Below are 20,025 nucleotides of genomic sequence, written 5' to 3' on the forward strand. Positions count from 1 at the left end.
ATCCATGGGCCTTCTCGATGAAAGGGTGCAAGAGAGAAAATGTGAAACGAGGATACAGCCGTCGCCGCCTGCCCTCTTCGGTCCGCTGGTATCTTGTAGAGAAGCTTTGGTGACACACGCCGGTCAGTCAAGCTTGTGTGGCAATGCGACCCCGATGCGAGGTGGTGACTCTCCTCTTCCAAGAGAGCAAAGAAGACGGTAGGTAAGTATAGCGTCAGCGAGTTGTTCGGTGCATGTATTGGAGCAGTCCGTAGGCGCCCTCGTGCCACTCCTAAACATGTGCAGCAATATGAGTCTGCTGGCACGTACTCAGTAACAATCTGCACACGCACGTACGCTTTGCGTTTGGCACTGTTTCCCTCTCTTCACGGCTTGCCTGATCATGAAACGCAACCGTCCGACCTGGGCCACTCTCCGCAGACAGTAACATTAAGCAGTCACGCATACACTCGATGGGGTCTGGGTGGCGTATCAGACGAGCACGCGTTGATCCACTCCCGCCCTCGCGGGGTCACTTGCTACCCTCTGCGATTCGATCGGACTGAGTGTTGTCTTCTTTCCACCTTTGATCGCGCTGCACTTGAACAAGTGAGCAAGCGGCGAGCAGAGGACACAAATGCACACACGCTAGCAGAGAGTCGTGCGATGAAGGAGAGAGAGCGCACTGCGGTGGTGGCGCATCAGCCGCAAAAAAAATTTTTTTTTAAAAGGCGTGCAGAGAGAGAGAGAGAGAGACGTAAGGGCGCGTTCATATTGGCCGCCATGGACTCGCAAAGTCACAGGTGGAAGAGATGCTTGCAGTTCTCATACACGGCAGCGACTAGAGTCGCCTCATCCATCCTCGACAACGGATCCTCAGGTCCGGTGGCGCACGCCTTCCTGCAGCCGAGATACTCCTCCATGACCTGGACGAGATGGCAAGGTTCGTTGCGCCGCTCCAGACACGTCCCCATCACGAACGGCTTATTGCGCTTGGTCGTCTTGAAGATGGTCCGCACAAACTGCGCGCCGTAGTCCTTCCACCGCATGTCGCACCATGGTGCGTCCGTCTCGAACATCAGACGATCCAGCGGAATCGAAGTCACCTGCGCGGCCAGGGAGGCCTCTCGGAAGGCGCTGCAGTTCACGCTCAAGTACAGCCCCATCAACAGCAGTGCCTCCTGCTCCTCCAGTGTGCCATTAAAGCTGTGTACGACGCCGCGTAACTGCGCATTGACCGATGGTGAGGGGGCGCCTTCAATATCCGGCACTGCCCCAGTCGCGGCTGCATCAGCGGCGATACGTGTCCATATGTCTTTCAGTTGATGCACAAACGACATGCCGCACCCGCGTGAGTGGAAGAGGAACGGCAGCTGCAGCGGGGCAAAGGCGGTGAGTTGACGTGCAAAGTACTTCTCCTGCACCTCGCGCGGGCAGCAGGTGAGCTCCGCGTAGTCGATGCCCATCTCGCCTACCGCCACGACCACGTCGCGGTTCTTATTCACCAGATTCACCAAGTAATCTAGGCGCTCCTGAGCCCACACCTCCTCCTGCTTCGCCGTTGACGCGGCGGCTGACTTGTTGTGGTGTGCCACTACCATCGATGTGTCGCTTTCAGCGACGCCTCGAATCTCGTTGAGGTCCAGAGGACGGAGAAACTCGCCACAGTGCGCCGGGTGCACCCCGACAGTGCACAGCAACCGCCGATCGGGGTACCGTCGACACAGCGCGATGGCCTTGACGCTCTGGGCGAGGCTGGTGCCAGTGATTATGATCTGCTGAACATTGCGCTCCTGCGCGCGGGCCAAAACGTTGTCAAAGTCGTCATCGCGAAGACGGTTGCCCTTCCAGTCCATCCCGCGAAAGACACCGTCGGTCAGGTTCGCCGCCACATCCACGAGGTACGGCGGCGTGCGTAGCTGAGCTGCCGCCAGCATGTCCTCTGTGGAGGGGGTCAGGATGGGCGGGTGTGTCTCTACACCAAGAAACCGGTGGTGTGAGCCGATAAGGTGCGCCTGGTACACATATGTCTCTGCCAGGCGGGGCGAATGCGTTTGGCTCGAGGTGGTGCTCGGCAGAGAGAGAGAAGAGATTTACTAGCGTGCACAGTGCACGCCATACTTTCGGCAAGGTAGCACAACCACGAAAGAAAGAGCAAAGAATGAAAGGCCGGGATGCAGGAGAGGCGCCAGTCGCCCCTCAGTAAGGGAAAGGGAAAGGGGGGGAAACAGTGGGGGGGAGAGGGAGGAGGAGAAGGCTGTCATATGGGAAGAGGAAAAAGATGTCACGACACTTGTCGGTCTCAGCAGACGCACATGCGTGCGGAGAGAGCAACAGTGTCACCTCACGCCACGAAGAAGTCTGTAGGGCCGCGTTGCTGGCATGAAACACAAGCATGCATTCTTGCCGCTGCCAGAGGGGTGGTACATGACAGGCTCACGCTGGCTTCTCGCTCAACATGTGTTTGGGTGTGTGCGCTAACATCTCCCCCTCCCCCAGCGCTAGTGCAAGACGGTCACACACTCCACTGACTGGGGAGCGAGCCAGTGGGGTCCCTAACTCATCCTGAGATCAACGTTCAGGCGTGTACGTGTACTCAGTGTGTTTACGTTAAATGAGGTAGAAAGCAGCTCAACGGGAGGAGGGGGGGGCATATAAAGAAGCGCAACGTGTACGGCAGGGAAAAAAAGGCAAAAGGCGCTATAACGCAACACCAAAAATCACGCAGTTGTAAAAGAACCCCAGACATACCGAGACGCGGCACAACCCCACACACGAATGAGCCCATAACGCGAATACCCCGCGGGTGGCGGGACTGAGGAAACAACGGAGGAGGAGAGGCACAAGCGAGGTCAGCATGAAAGGAAGTTGGACAGCAGTAAAGACACACAAGACACACGTCTGGGTGCACAAGAGAGATGAGAACAAGGAAACGGCACTGTGAAGCGATGAGTGACGGTAACGGGAGAGCAGCAAAACGGCAGCCGCAGCGTCGGAGATGGGAAAGCGGCAAGTTAAGCACAGAATGTGAGATAGGGGAACGATCTACCACAGACAATGAAAACCACCACGCACACAAATGACAGAAGAGCGTGTAAGGCGAGGCAGGCGCAGCAGACAGCAGGACACCAGTGTTGTGTGTGTGTGGGGGGGGGGGGAACACGACGACGTCCATTCGTATGAGAGCAACGAGGGAGACAAGAAAAGGCGTAAAGTGGGGCAACGGCAATAGCGCGGCTGGCAAGCGGTTAAAGGAACGGTACTGTGGCGCTCGCCTTCCTCCTCCTGTCGCCACCGTCTGCCGCGGGCCACACATCTAGTCACTTCAAGATATCCGCCAGGGAGACAACCTCCACAGCGCCGGAGTTGGCTTTGGGATTTGCCATCGGCACAATAAGCTTCGTCGCAGCAGTGTCTGCGTCACGGCGAGCCTGGCGGGCCGCCTGTTTCGCACTCTTCTCCTGCATCGCCTTCTGTTGCTGCTCCGCAGCGCGCTTCTTCTTGGTGCTGCGACCGAAGAAACCGGATGGCTTATCAAGCTCGGCGAGGGAGCGGTCAACGTTACCGAGGAACGATGGCGCCTGACTCCAGCCCACAGTAGGCATATCCTTCTTGTCGCGCTTCTGGTAGGTGGTCCGCTCTTCCCAAACGGCCATGAGCCGCTCACGGGTTTCGTAGTCGATTTCCTGACTGCGCGCCTCAAAGCAGAAGCGGATGACAAACGTCGGGCAGTCACCGAAGTCGTCGAGCAGCTTGTCCTGCAGGAGATAGCCAAAGTCGACCGGCCTTTTTACGGTGAGCAGCTGCTTCATGACATCCAGCGCGCGGCGTGCGAGGTCGAGTAGCCGGCCTTGCTGGTCTGATATGTGCTCACTCCACATGGTGATAGAGATGTCCATGTCACGTTGCACGCCGTCCACAAAGGCGAGCCAACTGTTCACTGTGTTTTTCTTTGGGTTTCGAATCGCGTCGGCCAGGAACTCGACGAGGGTGTTGATGTACTTGACAACGTTGCGAATAAGCATCTGCCGCGTGAGCTTGCGAGAGCGCTGCTCCTGTAGCATGATCACGAACTCCTCGTCAATGTACTCCGCTTCGGTGTTGACGATGAGCTGCACCGGGTTGGTTGCATCCGTGTACCACTCATCCGATCGGAACACCTTCACCCACTGGCCATCCACAATCCGCTCCACCTGCGCGGCAATCTCATCCAGGTAGTAGAACGCGTCCTCCAGCAGCGCATTCTGCACCTTCTGGAAGGGTGTAGAGGAGGTGTCACCATCATCACCGCCAGCCCCCGCAGACTTGCCGTCACCATGGTCATCGCTGCCGCCGGAGTTGTCATAGTCCCAGCACGACGCAAACTTGAGCTCCACCGTGTCGAGATTGCTTTCAATAGTACTGCAGTCGTTGCAGAAGGCGTAGAGGAAAAGCATGCGTCGCTGCTGCCACTCCTCAGCCGGCTGCGGGCTCGGAAGCGAGTTGTTGTCGTCCTCCCAGTAGTCAAAGTCGCTGCGCTGCTTGCACTCGTCAAGGTAGGCGGAGATAGAGTCGGCGCACGCCTTGCCAATTTGTCGCATGACAGTCACATCAATAGAGGTGTTCAGTCCACCCAGAGACTGCTGCAACACACTGAACACATCCACCGGTCCGGTCGTAATAGGGAGGCCAGAGGGAAGAATAGTGGGGCCTTTCGGGTCGCTGCACACTGTTATGGCACACGCGCGGCAGAGTCGCGTCAAGTGCGCCGACAAGCCACCAACAGCCGCTGTCATGAAGGACGCCGACATTTCATCAGTCGCGGAGAGGTCGACGTACTGGGCGTAGCTGTTTGTCACCATCATCTCCTGATACCACTGAATTAAAAGCGACGCCTCGATGAGGTCGTTGGCCTCGAGCTCGGCGCCTGAGTTAGCAAAGCCATGCATCACATTCATCACCTCGGCATGCACAGCTTGCACGACGAGGCTGAAAACGGGGAGTTTAGTGGAGAGTGGGAACAGCGTGAGCTCGAAGGCACCGAGCAGTGGCTCCACCTTCTTGATTTGCTCCAGATAGAGAGAGATCTGGCCGAAAGGGTCCGTCACATCCTGCATGATCTGCTCCTCCCACAGCTGGGCAATGCCCTTCGCCATAGCTGAGTAGACGGCGTCCACGTTTATCTGCGACTCCGTCTCTACGCCGTCGCTACCAAAGTTCAAGACGGGGCTCTCAATTTCATCGCTGCAGATGGCGATGCACTGGCGCAGGGACTCAAACGGCTCTGGTGCCTCGTCGTTGCCATTACTCGCGCCGCCACCAGCGAAGCTCATGCCACTGGGTAAGGCACCATCGGACGGGTCATCCTCAAGTGCCCTCTGAATTGCAATCAGCATCGCGTCCTCACGCAGGAACTTGTAGACTTCATTCACAAACATGGACAAGATGACGTCTAGCTTTTCAAAGTACGGCTCGAACACCGCCTGGAAGCTGCGGTAGCGCGCACCAGCCTTTGTGATAACTGTGCGGCGGATGAGCTGCAGTTTTCGCAGCCGGTCGTACATGGATCTAAATAACTGCTGCTCCACCAGTACGTACAGATTTCCGTAGCGCACTTCCTTCAGCGCCTCCGACCAGGTGATAACGGAGCTGACGTTGTCGCGCAGGCAGTGCAACTGGCGCAGGTGCCTGTAGCTGAGCGTGTCGGCACCGAGGCCTTGAATTAGGTCGCCCTGTTTGAGAAACAGTTCCCGCAGCTCCTGCACCTTACCGTAGTTGTTCTTCACAATCTGCAGTGCGCGCTGGGCCTCCACAATTTGGGAGAAGGCGATGGAGTTCATAGCGCGCCGAAGCTCACGTGACTCGTTCTGGCACGACCTCAGCAGACGTGGCACAGTCACCTCAAGATCTGTGTTGAGCAGCAGCTCAGTGTTGATGCTATTGAGCACCTCCTGCTTCAGGGTCGTCTTCTCCTCCTCGCTGATGTACGGTAGCAGCTCCTCGGCTGTGTAGAACTGCCCCTTGGTGAAGATGGCCGCTGCTTTAGATTTCGAGAAACTGGTCGCACCATCGCCACCGCCGGTGCCGCCGCTAGTTAATCCATTTCGAGCACCACTGACCACGTCAGTGGTGTGCTGCTGCCCCTTGGTGATGGACCTCGACATAAAACCGCAGCGCTAGCGATGTTGACGATCCTCTAGAAGGAAAGCGAGGGAAAACAAAGAGGATGACAGGAGTGAGGCACTGAGCTTTGTTCGCACGAGAGACGACATGGAAAACAACAACAATAACGCAGGCAGCCACGGCAGCCGCTTTCTCAGTCACGGCTACGCTTCTCTTTGCCGAGATGGTTGGCAGCTTTTGTGTGGTGAGCGTGCATGCCTTTGGGGAAGTCCTTCCTTGGCTTGGTTTGAGCCCACATCGCACGAAAGCGAATGCAGAGGGGCCACGAGAAGAAGCAGCGGTGGATGGAGAGGAGGCATTGGGTGTGCCCCCCGCGTAGCTGCCAGGTCAAGAGAATTCCATCTTACAATGCTGGTACCGCGAGAGGGCTCCCTGAAAGCGCCGCTATCGTGCGCCCAACGGCAAGGACGCTGTGGTATGCAGCAGCAGCGCGATTGGTGGAGTCCAAAGTGACCCGGACAGGGTGACGAAATCGTTCATGGATCACTTTTCGCTGCGTTCTACGTTGCCCTCCCCCCTCCTCCTCCTCCTGCAGTTTCCGACGGGCACGCGAAAACGAAAAATGATGTGTGAGAAGCACGCATTGCCTGCATGGGCCCCGAGTCACCCACGCAGGCGTTGGTCTCTTGATCAGGCAAGAGAAGCACCGCACAGCAACGGAGCAATGAGGAAACTCAAGGAGAAAAGCACAAATCCTCTTTTGGATGTATGGGCATGCCCTTGAAGGAGGAGTCGGGGTGGAGGTAACAACAGTAGGCGCAGATGTCGACCAAGCCAAACAACGAGCAGCAGCATCGCTCCACCTCTCTCTCCTTCTGCGCTTCAACTGTGCCGTGCTCCCTGGCTCCGTTACAGCCCCCACCCTCACGTCACTACTTCCTTTCGAGGGCCTCCTTGCGCTTCATATACGCCTCAATTAGTGCGTTGGCACGGTCGTCGAGGGTGCGCTCTGTGTGATGGGCACGTGCCTCGACCGCCTCTGGCAGTGTCGGCATCAGCTCATACTTCACCTGTGTTAGTCTGTCCGCCTCGCGCAGGTAGTCTGGCACGATGTGGTCCGTCTGCTCATCCATCCGCTTCGCCTCTTCGATCTCGTGATTCAGCTGTGTCACGACGCCACCGAGAAGCACGCTCGAGTGAGCGCCAAGACACGCCTTGCCGCCAAAGTAGCCGCCAAAGACTGAGATCCAGCCGCTGTAGGCCCTAAAAAAGGACCAGCGGTTGCCCAGCGCCAAACAGGCCGCCATGGTCGCCACCATGTTGCCACCGAAGTACCCATAGAACCAGTAGTTGCTGTTCAGAACCGCGTTGTACTTGTCCATGGACTTCGCCATGCGTGCGTGACTGTCCCCCAGAAACACTTTTGCCGTGACAAGCGCCTGCTCGTACTTCTCCGCCTGCGTGAGAGGCTTGTTCCTCGTCTTATCATTAGCCACGATGCCGCTCGGACCTCTGCTGAGGGAGAACAGCGAGTCCTGCTTCGCTTGCGAGAACATTTTTTTTTAGTAAAGCGGATCGAGTAGAGAAAGAGCGCGCGCGCGTGCAGGGGAAGTAAGCAGAGGCACGCAGACCTTTTAATACAACGAGGACAAAGGTGAATAACCAGAGAGAAGATTTTTCGAAAAGTCTGCGGGTTTGGGGGAGAAGCGGACGTCAATGCTGTGGTAATCAGAACGCACGACAAGAATGTGAGGGAGAAAGCGCAGAGGGTCAAGGAGGCCATATGTGGGTAAGGTGAGGTACCTCGCGGGACTGTGCATGCCTGTGGCTGCCAAAGGGAAAGAGGAGACGGCAGAAGCAGAATTACACGCCTGACGTTTTGGTTCTTGTCTTGCTTGCTTAATTAGTGAAGTTGAGAAGAGCGAAACGCCAGGCGAAAAACAAACACACACAAAAGAGCCAGCCAGTGTGCGTGTGTGTGTCAACGTGGGGGCGATGCGCGTGTGTGTATGTGTCCTCGTTTGAAGCAACACGCGACGGAAGAGAGCAAGCAGAAGTATCGCGATGAATTCGAAGCGAGTTCAGAATCCATGCACTTGTCAGTCGGCATCTATGCTGGTCTTCGACCACTGCCGCCGCCTCCTCCCCATTCCTCCCCCCCCCCCCCCCCCCTATACACACACGCTCGCTCGCCTTAGGCGAAAGGACAGAAGTAACAGTCAGCCAGGGAAAGCAGCGGCGGCTGTGATACAGGCATGTACACGAAGAAAAGCTTCACACCTACACGCGATTTTGCGGTATAGGAAGGCAAAAGTCACTGACACGTCGCATGAACACTGCAGCTCACCCCCTTCTCCGTCGCTCGACCCTGTAGCGGATAGTCAGCTGTACTTGCGCCATACGGTGTTTGTTGGCTTCTCATGCGTTTGTTAGGCTTACTGTGTGATGAACAGGGGTCCTTTTCCGGGGATACAACGCAATAGCAACCAACACCACGAAACACGAGCGGCGCAGAGAGCGGTATCCGCACCAAAGACCAACACAGCTGCGTGACAGGACTTAGCATCGCCGAAACTGGAAGACGACACCCTGGCAGGCCCAAAAACTCCTCCCTCCCTCCCTCCCCCCCCCCCCTCGCGTCCCTGCGCATAAAAGGGCAACGGCTTCAAGACACAAGTTGCCTCACTGTACGGCGGGCGAAGTGGCAGGCACTGGGCAACACTTCAACGCTGACACAGGCGTGTAAGGAACTTGTGGATGGTCCGGTGTGTAGAAGCCCAGCGCACGTAGGTCGCTGTTCAGAGCACCTTGGCTGAACCCAGGTGCTAGGTTGCGCGCCGTAACATGGTACTTGTCGAACATTGCCTTGTCTCGCCGGTACACAAAGCGGGCACGAATTGGGCTCACATTGTAGAGAGTCTGCGGGCGATCTCGCACCGGGCGCTGCACGACGTGGTGGTGGGTGACAGCGCGCAGCTCCTTGCTCCGCAGCGACTGTAGGAACGGCGTTGACTTATTGTACAGGTCGTCTGTCGATGTGAGAGGGCTGTGCTCACCGTGCAGTGTGTGCTGGGGGTTTCGTGCGGCGCTCCGGCTACTCATAATCGTATGTACCTTCACAAGGGGTACGTCTCGCGCCAAATAGGCGGCCAAAGTCCACAGCATGAGGTCCTCATCACAGTAGGTGCCGGCGTCGTGCAGGTACAGCTCGTCGGTGACTGGCGTGAGGATGGCACGGCCTGTCTCCAGTTCATAGGACACAATGTTCAGCGCACGGTCAGCCGTCGCACGGCGCTTCTCTGTCGCTCCGTACTGGGCAGCCACTTGCAGCGCCCGCAGACAGCTGGTGGTGACGATCAGCGCATCCTTGCCGCTGCGCAGACGCCGGGCGACGGCAACAAGGGCGTCCACGCACTTCAAAACGCCGCTGGAGTGCAGCAGGAAGATGTTCTCTACTGCTGCTACGTGGTTCAGGTTTGACACCAAGGTTCGCACCGGGTGGACACGACGACCCTTGCAGAAAACCAGGTACGGTGTAGGATGCAAACTAAGGTGGGCAAGCACGGCAGCAGTGTCAGGAAGACCGCCTGCGGACGCAGTAAGCGGGAAGAACGGAGCCTCAGTGCGCTGCTCGACGAGCCGCTCTGCCACATCCGCCATGTGCGGCACCGCCCTCAGCGCCATCACGTCAAACTGCTCCCTCTGCGCAAACAAAAGCGCTGCTGCCTTAGACGCCAAGCTCTGCAGAAGCTCCGTACCACTCTCCACGAGGGCCTGGTGCAGCGCCGCATTGCCGTCATCGCGCGCCTTCGCCAAGCTAGACGCGAGAAGCTGCAAGGCGGCTTCCTTGACCTCCGTCCGCTTGTCGCGCGAGACAGCCGAAAAGAAATCAGGCCCGCGCGTTCGCGTGAGTGCCGGCGCCAACGTCAGTGGTGGTGTGTCGTCGCGCTCGCAAAACAGCGCTGGCGACGTTGGTGTGGATCGTGCCGCGTCATGGGCCCTAAGCTGCCCACCCAGCAGCGCATCCAGCACGGCGTCGCGCTGTATGTCCATCACCTGCAGCATCATGTACAAACGCTCCAGTTGCGCCGCCTGCTCAGGCCCGGCCAACACAAAGTCCACCTTAGACCAACGCATCCACAGCTCATCCAGCAGTGCACATACGACGGGTGACAGCGCCTTGCCATCGGGCATGATACCCGAGAACCCCGCCAGGACATCAAGGATGTCGTTCTCCGACCATCCCTCGGTGAAACGGTATGTCGTGTGCTGCGGTAGGTGAGAGTGCACCAGGCCTTCCTGCTGCTCATTGATGCCGTCCTCACCCTTCAAGTCGTGTCCACTGGTGACCATGTCTTCGAGAAATTCGAGCAACACACGGCCCGTCATCACGTGAGCAGACGTCCGATTCACGCCGCGCGGATGCATGTAGTCGGCACGATTTTGCGGCGCGTTGGGATTCAGCGTGTACCACTTGTTCGGCTCCAGGATCTTTATTAGTGCCAGAAAGTGAAGCACCTGCACCAGCAGCGCGGGCGACTCCGCCAAGCGATGCGGCTGCTCCTCGACGAACGTCACTGTCATCCCGTCCACCAAGTGGACAAACGCTTTGGTCAACTCGCTCGACACAGTGTAACTGCGACCGTACTTGGCCACTTTGGCGGCAATAAACTGAAGCCCATTGCCATCCCACTCAAAGAGGGAACTCAGTTCATAGAGGACGCGCGTGAGCTCGTCGTTGCTGCGCCGCTGCAGGGTTGCGGCGAAGTCGAGCACTGTCGCCGCCCTCGCCTCGCGCTGGGGGCGGTTCCAAAACTGCGCGAGAAGTTCGTTTACGCTTCGATCGCACTCCAGCACATCGATCAGTGGAAAATGCCGGTGGACGTGATAGCCGCCCAGGTCCTCACCCTGCGGATCCGACGGACGTGGCAACGCTTCTAGTGCTTCTGGCGACGAGGCTAGCGCTGGAGTTGCGGCAACACCAACGGATGTCACCGTGGTTTCGCCGCTCAGCTCTTCCCACAAGGCAGACACCGCTTCGGCGCCGTCGCTGTCCTCCTCCTTGAGCTGCGTGGACGCGTTTCCTCGTGGCGGGCTTTGCGCTGCCTTGGCCATACGTGCCCGAGCTTCTTCGATGTCCGGCACGTTGCGCAGGCGCAGCGGTCCAAAGCCCATGGATGCGTCGTGTTTCGGCAGCGGAAAGGGTGTGAAGTCCGAGCTGACCTCCTTGGGGTACATGCTCGAGGGTAGTGTGCGGTATGACACACGTGGCGGCGCCGACGTGGTGCTGGATGAGCTCGTAGGTGTGGAGGCCGTCGCCTCCGGCGGCGGTGGTGGTGGTGCAGCGTTGTCGAAGCGCATGCGCCACGCTTGGCTGACGTGCAGGGCCCCTGCCAAGGCGCGGCAGCTGCCAAGGTACGATCGACCAACCCGCAGCGACATTCGAGTGCGAGTACAGAAGGACGGAAAGAGGAGGCACCACAGGAGCACCGGTGGAGCGGGAGAGGGAGCGGCACAGCAGATGGAAAACGCTCCTGCTGTGTGAGCATGGCACACAAGGTGGAAATGGCAAGAGCGCAAAGGAGGAAAGAGACGAAGTAGAACGGGAAGACGAGGGGGGTTGTTTTTCTACCGAAACCAACCGCACTGAAAGGGCAGTTGCGTTCGCGGCAGAAATGCTCTCTTTTCTTTTCCACACGCTGACGACGGCGATAGACTCGCCACAGCACATTCTGGGCAGTGACGGCACACCTCTTATCATGCGGTATCCATCTGTGCAAGTGTGTGCGGGTGTGCGTGTTGGTTGCACGGCACAACGCCTCCTAGAAAAAGAAAGAGGGAGGAGGAGGGGAGATAATGAGTGAGCGAGCACACGCGAAGAAGTACTTCGGAAGCCGCTCTACATTTCCCCCAGCACACACACACACACACACATTGTCGCAACACACCGTCGAAAGAGCGGACAAGGTGCGCACCAGTAAAGACGACTCTTCTTCCGCTTCCTCCACAATACCTCTACTGCTCCTAGGAGATTGCCGGTACCATCGACACGACCGCTGAGCTTCGGTAATGAATTTTGCTCCTGTGCATCTCTGAAAGACGAGCACACGCTTTAAGAGCACAAGCAGACGAGGGAAGAGGGGAAAACGTGTGAAAGAGGAGCTCAATGCTCCTAGGCGTTAGCAACTGACACACACACACACCGCCTCAACAAGCACTCTGTAAGCAATAAAGAACACCAAGAAGAGGAAGCGCTATACACAAGCACGGCAAACAATAGTAAATGGCGAGCGAAGAGGCGCGGGCACGCGAGACTGTGAAGAGGGCACTGAGGAGAGCGTAACAGAAAGAAAAACTGGGCGGGTGACATCACCGGTGCAGCATCGACATGCTAATCGATCACACCAAGAGAAGGAGAGGGAAGTGCGACGCACGTGGGGCTCTGTACGTGCGTCTACGCGAAGCTTTCGTAACTACTGCGGACAGAAATCAGGAAATAAGGGGAAGAAGACTAATGGTGGCGGCGACGGAGTGACTGACTAGCAGGTAAAGTGCATGAGCAACAACGATGTTCAGAACCTGCTCACACACACACACACACATATAGAGAGAGAGAGAGGCCCAATGCACATGGCATCGAGCGGCTGAAGAAACGTGAGCGCTGGAGATGGCGCAAAGAGGTACCAATGCCCAGAGAGTAAGAACCGGCGCTGCGGTGGCAAGCCATCGCACTGGGACGATGATAAACGTCCTTCACGTTTGCCCATCCGCTGGATGCAATGCTCGAGCGGACGTACATCCATCCCCACCTCCTTTGCCCTACACACACACACACACCGCGCCGTGAGCGGTTGTTTCCCTCGCACCATCAGCCCATCCGCAACACGCTGGAGAGCAGTACGCAAATCAGCACAAAGGCGACACACTTGTTCCGAAGAACTGTGAGAAGTCCCCCTAGTGCCTTCTTGGCCCCGTGTACTGCGAACGTAAAGCTGTTCGTGTGGCCTGACTGCCAGCGCAACGCAGCAGTGCCTCTTGCCCCAGTGTAGCGGCGCTGCGCATAACTGCGCCTTGCCGACATGCCTGGCGCCTTGTTCCCACGTACACGATGTAGTCGCACATTACGCAGTGAGTTCAACTCCGCATCTACATTCTCCTTCTCCACTGAAGGGAGCTCATCGCCATCCTCGGCCCACAAATGCGTCGCTGGTCTTGTTGTACCCGGCGCACGTGACCTCGACTCCTCCGCACCGCCTCCCCTCACCTGCACGACCTGCTCGGTCATCACCGTCGTCGTCCAGAGCAATTCGTGCGCCGCCAAGTCACGTAGTCTCTCGTCGTATGTAGAATGCTCTTCAATGAGGAAGAAGAGATCGTCGATGCTGCCAGGAAACATTAGCTTCGCATGCAGGCGTGAGACGCTGCGGTTACATGCCCGCTCCAGCGCTTTCACCTTCTGTCGGACCATCGCAAGTTCCTCCACTTTCATGTTTCTACCGCGCTCCGTCACAGCATCCCGCACCTCCCGCTTCGCCTCTGACATCTGCCGAACCAAGCTGGTGGAAAGCAATATCAGCGCGTCGTCATCGGCAGCTCGCATGCGGCGCAACACACGACTCAGTCTCTCATTCCCGCTCAAAAGAACGATGTCGAGCAGGATGAAATAGAGCAGCACAAGGGCAGCTATGACGAGGGGTTTGCGCGCCGCGCTGGTGGTAATGCTACCCACCGATCCAATCGCGCCCGCAGATGCCGAGACGACCGCAGAGAGAAGCCTTTCCTGATCCTTGCTAACGCCCTGGTCGCCCTCCTCGCTTGAGCTTTCTATATTGCCATCCGCACAGCCGCCGTTGGAATACTGCTGTTGTTGAGACCCGAGCGTCGTGCCCCTCGACGCCACCTCCGACTCGTTCTCGTTGGACTTCACAAACAAAACGAGGTTGCCGCCGCGGCGCTGCTGGGAGGAGATAGTGCACCTGTCGAATGGAAGTGGTGCTCGAAAGCTCGTCATTGTCATCCCCTCTGACGAAGTACCGATTGCATTTGCCTGGCGTGGGCTCTGAACGTCGTCAGTGAGCGCACCGCTTGCGGCCGGTAGCGCTGGTAAGTCGCCGGCGCCGCCCGTCTGCATGGCAACGGAAGCGAGTCGCCTATGTATATGTGGGTTGTGGAACCAGGTAAAGCGATAAAAAGGAAAAGAGAGAGAGCAGCCCTACTGAACAGGGCTGTCGACACACACACATACACGTCGATGCGGTGGCGGTGGCGCAGAGGATGTCTGTTCGCTCCTTGTTTCTGTCTTCAGGCACTCGCTCGCCTTTCCGCTCCCACCGTTTTGTTTCTCTTTTCGCTTGTCTCTCGTGAGTGACCGGCTGTAACCGCGCGTAGAGCGCCCCGACAGGTAGCCAAAGAGCCCCGTTCCATTATGCCCCCCCCCCCAAAGACCGCGTAAAAACAAAGAGAGGGTCGACACACAAAGGGAGAAAGCGGAGAGCAGCGACACGTGAGATCATCGGAGAGAGAAATCAGCGAAAGGCAATGAGAGGGAGTCACATCACAGCAACACCCACATACAGTATTTCCAAGGTCGTTGGTGTGCGAGTAGAAGGCTGCACCTCCGTGTGGAACGACTTCCTATCACGCCTGTTGCTCAACACGCCAGCACGCGATGAAAAGCGTCAAGTGCCGCAAGACATAGGGCACTAAGGAAGGAGGTGCCTTGTCGAGAGAAAACCGGCCACGGGGTGACCTGCTCGCCATGTCAAAGCCCTTCCTACCCTTGTGCTTTTACTGTGGATGGCTTTACGGTGACACCTGTGACCCAAGAGGGAGAAAGGCAGCTGAGAAAACGTCTCTCCGCAAAGCCTTGCAAAATACACACAGTCCAAACCCCATGACACACACGCACACATACAGAAAGAGGTGCATCGTGTCAGACGCCTCAGAGGAAAGATGCTTAGCGCACAACAGCAGCTTCACCCTTCTGCCATTCTCTCCCCTCTTATTCCCCTCCCCCCCCCCCCGAGGGGTATCCGTTAGTCCCACTCATCAGGATCAAGAAGTCGATCAGCGCGGCGTCGGGCCCGCTTTCCAGCGTCTACAATGGGCTTGAAACCAATGTCTACCACATCTCCACGCTCGTTGCGCACGTAGGTGTACTGAGTCGCCTGCTCGGCAATGTCGCTGTCCGTATACTTGAAGAACATGACGTACGCGACATAACAGATGAACGATGACCAGCCCACCACCCAGACCGCTTTAAGACTGGTCCAGCGCCAGTCGTACTGCCACCGAATAGGCAGGTGCGGTCGCAGCTGTTGGAAAAAGTAACCACCAGCACTCTTAGGCAGGTCTGGGATGCCAGGCCTGCGAGACGCGACCTTTTTGCTACCACCAGCGCCAGCACGGCTACGACGCTTGCGGCGCTCCACCGCGGGGCGCGGGACCTCGAGCCGTGCCAGGCACCGGCGTAGCATGCCGTATTACGCCTACTTTATGTTTCCTGCTATCGGCATTGAATGAAAGGAACAAAAGGCGAAATTGGTTGAGGCGGGGGGAGGGGAGGGGGGGAAGAGGAGGAGGAGGAGAATAATACGACAGCCTCAGCAGTAAGCGCCCAGCAAAAGAGGACTTCAAAGAGCATCTCTTCCGGTGTGGGAACAGGGGAAACAAGTGGGCAGGACGACAGGATTTGCTGTTCCCTTCTTCACATCGCACCTGGGCAACGAAGGGGGAGTGGGGGGGAAACTGAGCAGCAGTGCGCGTTATCCACCCGGAAAAAAAAAATAGGGAAGGCCAGCGAGTGCCGTATTACGCACCGGGAGACGGCGCCCACTCCCATCGAAAACGCACACGTGAAAGACATACTGCCCACGTGTTTGGTCTGTCTCACACATGTGCGCATATGCGGCTCCTTGCCCCTCTGGCAATACCTTTCGCGCCCTTGCTCTCCGATTGTGCACAGTCGTACACGCAGAATCAGCGGAGAGGGTGGGGTGGGGGTATCGGTATTTGCATAGGCTGATGGAGCTGAGACAAAGAGAGACATGCCTTAAACGTTGTTACCACCCCGCCTTCCCTCCCACACACAAGCACACACGAGAAAGAGACTTGGGCACCCATACCGAAAGAGAAAGACAGCCCCCCCCCCCCACCCCTGTAGCAAGCAGAAAGGAGGCGGGAGGCACGCGGGAGAAACGAGAGACGGCGGTCACGGGGCAGGACTCGAACGCAGGAATTCCGACAGCGCCTCAGGTTACCCCTGCGCAGGGAGGGAAAGGGGGAGGACATGTCTTGCCTTACCCGACACTCTTGGCGCTGTTGCGTAACTCAAGGCTCATGCTCTCATAATTTGCCCGATCCGCCGCAGAGACCGATGGTTTGATCTTTGCCAAGCTAGCCTCGAAGTTGTCTGCCGTGATGGTAGGCAAAGCCGCCGTGTCGGCGCTCTTGCCGGTGATGTCGCGCTCCAGCCCCTCCAGCTCGTCTTTCGTGTGCGACCTGTACACGCCTTTTAGCGCGGTCAGCGATGCCTCACGCATTAGGGCTGCCAAGTCGGCACCGCTGAAGCCGGCGAGCCGCTCGTCAAGCGCCAGCTTTTCCAGGTTCACCTCAGCATTCACTGGATACTTGCGGGCGTGGGTCTGCAGAATCGATCCGCGCTGCGCAGCCGACGGCAACGGCACGTATAACAGCTTGTCCAGGCGACCTGGACGCAGCATGGCAGGGTCAATCATATCGGGGCGGTTCGTGGCTCCAATCACGTAGACATCCTTTCGCCCTTCCACGCCGTCCAGCTCTGTCAGGAGTTGGTTTACCACGCGCTCGCTGCTCGGGTTTGCCCTGTCCGACCCACGGCGCGGTGCCAGGGCATCCAACTCATCGAAAAAGAGAACACACGGAGCGCTTGCCCGCCCACGCGCGAAGACCATGCGTACGCTGCGCTCACTCTCCCCAACGAACTTGTTGAGCAGCTCTGGCCCCTTGATCGAGATGAAGTTTGCTCCAGATTGGTTCGCGATTGCCTTTGCGACCAGTGTCTTGCCGCAGCCTGGTGGGCCGTAGAGCAGCACACCGACAGGGTGATCGAGACCGAAGCGATGGTGCAGCTTCGGCGCCCGGATAGGCTGCAATATACTGGTCACCAGCTCCTCTCGCACGTCTTCGAGGGCGCCGACGTCATCCCAGGAAACGTTCGGGATGGTCGTGAAGCCCTCCCGCATCGCCGACGGCTGCACCCGCTTCGTTGCCTCCTTCAGCTCACCAAACGTAACGCAGAACCCGGAGAGCTCCTCCGTCTTTACACCCTCCACAGCACCGCGCTCGTCCAGCTCCTTGTACTTGCGGCGGATAGCGAGGACGCACGCCTCCTTGACGAGAAGCTGCAAGTCTGCGCCGACGTAGCCGGGGGTCATGTTGGCGAGCTCGAAGAAATCGACGTCGTCCGACAAATTAATCTTTGAGCAGATGATATTGAGGATGTTCTGCCGCTCGTCGATCGAGGGGATGCCGAGGGCGATTTCGCGATCAAACCGGCCAGCGCGGCGCAGCGCCGTGTCGAGTGCTTCAGGGCGGTTAGTCGCCCCCATCACGCACACCACCTTCCTGTGCTGCCGCCACGCCTGCGACACCTGATCCATGCACGTAAGCAGCTGTCCAACGATGCGGCTCTCCATACCGCGCTGGGCATCTTCGCGACGGCCTGCAATGGTATCGATCTCGTCGATGAAAACAATGCTCGGCGACGCTGCTATGGCGTCCATGAACAAGTTCCTCAGTTTTGCCTCGCTGTCGCCGCTGATGCCGGAGACAATCTCTGGCGCCGAGACAAAGAAGAGGGGCACCTGCAGCGAGCCAGCGATAGCGTGGACGAGCCTCGTCTTGCCAACGCCTGGGGGACCGTGCAACAAGACGCCGCATGGCGGGTCTGCACCAAGGTAGTTGAAGAGATGCGGCATGCGGATAGGCAGCTGAATGAGCTCCTTTATTACCGGCAGCTCCTTGGCCAAGCCACCCATATCTTCGAGGGTGGTTTTGGGGATGACACCGAGCACCTCGCCCTCTCCGCCGTCGCTGGCATTCTTTCCTACCCCCTTGCCACTGGGAGCCCGGCTGCTGCTGGACTTGCTGTCCTGCTGCCTTCCCTCCTCTTCATCACGCGGACGCTTCCCGTGGTTGGGGTAGTTGTCATCAGCGAAGTGCCGTGGGCCGCTACCGGGTCGCTGCTTGCGATACCCGTTGGGAGTCTGCCGAGCCATGTGCTTCAGCTTCCCCTTGAGGTGGTCACTCATGTCCGACATGACTCCTTCCTGAGCGGACCGGAAGACTGAAAATGTCCAAGCGAGAAAGAAATGGCTAACCCCCTACTGCTGTACATGTCCACAGAGCTGCGTTGGTCGATTCCAGCAAGAGCAAGAAGAGAAGTGTCAAAAGGGGGGACCGGAGAGTTATGGAAAGCATGGAAGGGCATGCAGGGGGAATGATTCGGCGGCATCATCAATCTCAACAAGTGCGGCGCGCGATGTACGACAAACCAGTGCTATCCTCGTCGCGGTATTTTCTCTCCGTTACCTTCGGCATCGCCTCAGTTTTTTAAAATCTCCACGGAGGGCGGAAAAAGATGGAGTCAGGAAGATGTCAGTGGTGGTGCAACCTCACCGCTGCGTTCTTGCTCAACTCTGCAAAGCCGATGACCAGCTTCACAGCATTCGCTTCATCGATGCACACGCGTGGAGACACAATTGTTCCTGCATAAGAAACAACGAAAAGGGAGAGAAAGATATATAATCAGGTGAAGAAAACAACGACACACGCACATTACACCGCACCACATTGATACAAGGACGACGACAACCGAGTCACTCAGTTACTCGCGAGTACGCAGCACTCTTTTCCCTTCGCAAGTATGGGAAGGGGAACAGAAACAACAACAAAAAAAACGAATGGTGAAGGAGACAATACCCTCTTCCCCTTTTCATACAGCAGTGGCTGTCACCGTCCTGATGACGGGTGGAGTATGCAGGGAAGCGACGCACACACACACACACACAATCAATAAGACATGGTCAGACACGCGCAGGCACAGAGAGAGAGAGAGAGACGCAGAGTCTGCTGGAGAGATGCGAGCTCACAGAAGACATTGTTATAACAGATCACACAGAGGGGTAGTGGGCTCTGTATAGCAGCTTCGCTGGCGCAAACGTGCACCTGAGCCACGTACAGCTCGCTGTTGCCTCACCGTGAGTCATACCCACTGCGAAAAGGAACGGCGAGCGGACATGGTGACACTCACCCATCACGGAGCCACAACAACAATATATAAAAAGAAGCCTGTGAGTCACATGACGGGTGCGCATCTGTTCTTCCTCCCCCCTCACCCTTGCCGCTCAGCGACTTGCACGCAAACAGAGATCCCGGGCGTCTCCCTTCCCTCTCTTTCAATGCAGTACGGAGCTCACCTCGCCACGCTCATAGCGGGTCGCACAGAATACCCTGTGAACCACTGCATCCCACCCGCCCCCCGTGTCTCTCCCTCCCCTTTCCCCCCCCCCCTGCACAATGGCCTCCCCACAGCCCAACCCTCTAAGGAAAGAGAAGACAAGTGGACAAATCTGCACAGGCGCACGAAGGAAGAACCGAAAAATGCTGGACAAGTCGGCCCTTACACGCCTCTCACCTTCCAAACACCAGTGGCACCCGGGTCGAAGAACAGCAAATGCCCACGAGCATTCGCGAGACACACGCTGAAACAGGCAGGCCTGAGAGAGAAGAAGAAGGCAACAGCAAGCAATGGTATTCATCGGGGCCGCAACAGCAGCAGCCAGCGCAGGATCATAGCGGGGGAAGAGAGAGAGGGGGAGTGTGGTGCCAAAAAGGATAAGACACAAACCGGCGGCACACGAGTGGTCCCCCAGTAAGTCCTCAAAGCTAAATAAGGAGGCGAAA

At 57.6% G+C, this 20,025-nt stretch overlaps 7 protein-coding genes across 7 annotated transcripts; all 7 read right to left on the reverse strand.

The window, feature by feature from the left end:
* Nucleotides 1–776: 776 nt before the first annotated feature.
* LPMP_270980 (hypothetical protein) lies at nt 777–1,916 on the reverse strand (the record flags this gene model as incomplete). The annotated part of the gene is made up of 1 exon (XM_010701885.1): nt 777–1,916. One exon carries the CDS (start codon nt 1,914–1,916, stop codon nt 777–779), a length of 1,140 nt encoding a protein of 379 aa, XP_010700187.1.
* A 1,383-nt stretch (nt 1,917–3,299) lies between these two features.
* Nucleotides 3,300–6,122, reverse strand: LPMP_270990 (hypothetical protein; the record flags this gene model as incomplete). Its single annotated transcript, XM_010701886.1, has 1 exon — nt 3,300–6,122. One exon carries the CDS (start codon nt 6,120–6,122, stop codon nt 3,300–3,302), a length of 2,823 nt encoding a protein of 940 aa, XP_010700188.1.
* Nucleotides 6,123–7,013: 891 nt separating this feature from the next.
* LPMP_271000 (hypothetical protein) lies at nt 7,014–7,637 on the reverse strand (the record flags this gene model as incomplete). The annotated part of the gene is made up of 1 exon (XM_010701887.1): nt 7,014–7,637. The coding sequence occupies one exon, from the start codon at nt 7,635–7,637 to the stop codon at nt 7,014–7,016; it is 624 nt and encodes a 207-aa protein (XP_010700189.1).
* Nucleotides 7,638–8,763: 1,126 nt separating this feature from the next.
* Nucleotides 8,764–11,442, reverse strand: LPMP_271010 (hypothetical protein; the record flags this gene model as incomplete). Its single annotated transcript, XM_010701888.1, has 1 exon — nt 8,764–11,442. The coding sequence occupies one exon, from the start codon at nt 11,440–11,442 to the stop codon at nt 8,764–8,766; it is 2,679 nt and encodes an 892-aa protein (XP_010700190.1).
* Nucleotides 11,443–12,949: 1,507 nt separating this feature from the next.
* LPMP_271020 (hypothetical protein) lies at nt 12,950–14,212 on the reverse strand (the record flags this gene model as incomplete). The annotated part of the gene is made up of 1 exon (XM_010701889.1): nt 12,950–14,212. The coding sequence occupies one exon, from the start codon at nt 14,210–14,212 to the stop codon at nt 12,950–12,952; it is 1,263 nt and encodes a 420-aa protein (XP_010700191.1).
* Nucleotides 14,213–15,116: 904 nt separating this feature from the next.
* On the reverse strand, nt 15,117–15,557 carry LPMP_271030 (hypothetical protein; the record flags this gene model as incomplete). The annotated part of the gene is made up of 1 exon (XM_010701890.1): nt 15,117–15,557. The coding sequence occupies one exon, from the start codon at nt 15,555–15,557 to the stop codon at nt 15,117–15,119; it is 441 nt and encodes a 146-aa protein (XP_010700192.1).
* An 822-nt stretch (nt 15,558–16,379) lies between these two features.
* On the reverse strand, nt 16,380–18,380 carry LPMP_271040 (vesicular transport protein, putative; the record flags this gene model as incomplete). The annotated part of the gene is made up of 1 exon (XM_010701891.1): nt 16,380–18,380. The coding sequence occupies one exon, from the start codon at nt 18,378–18,380 to the stop codon at nt 16,380–16,382; it is 2,001 nt and encodes a 666-aa protein (XP_010700193.1).
* Nucleotides 18,381–20,025: the final 1,645 nt, after the last annotated feature.

Source organism: Leishmania panamensis (genome assembly GCF_000755165.1).
Source record: "Leishmania panamensis strain MHOM/PA/94/PSC-1 chromosome 27 sequence".
Classification (NCBI taxonomy): domain Eukaryota; phylum Euglenozoa; class Kinetoplastea; order Trypanosomatida; family Trypanosomatidae; genus Leishmania; species Leishmania panamensis.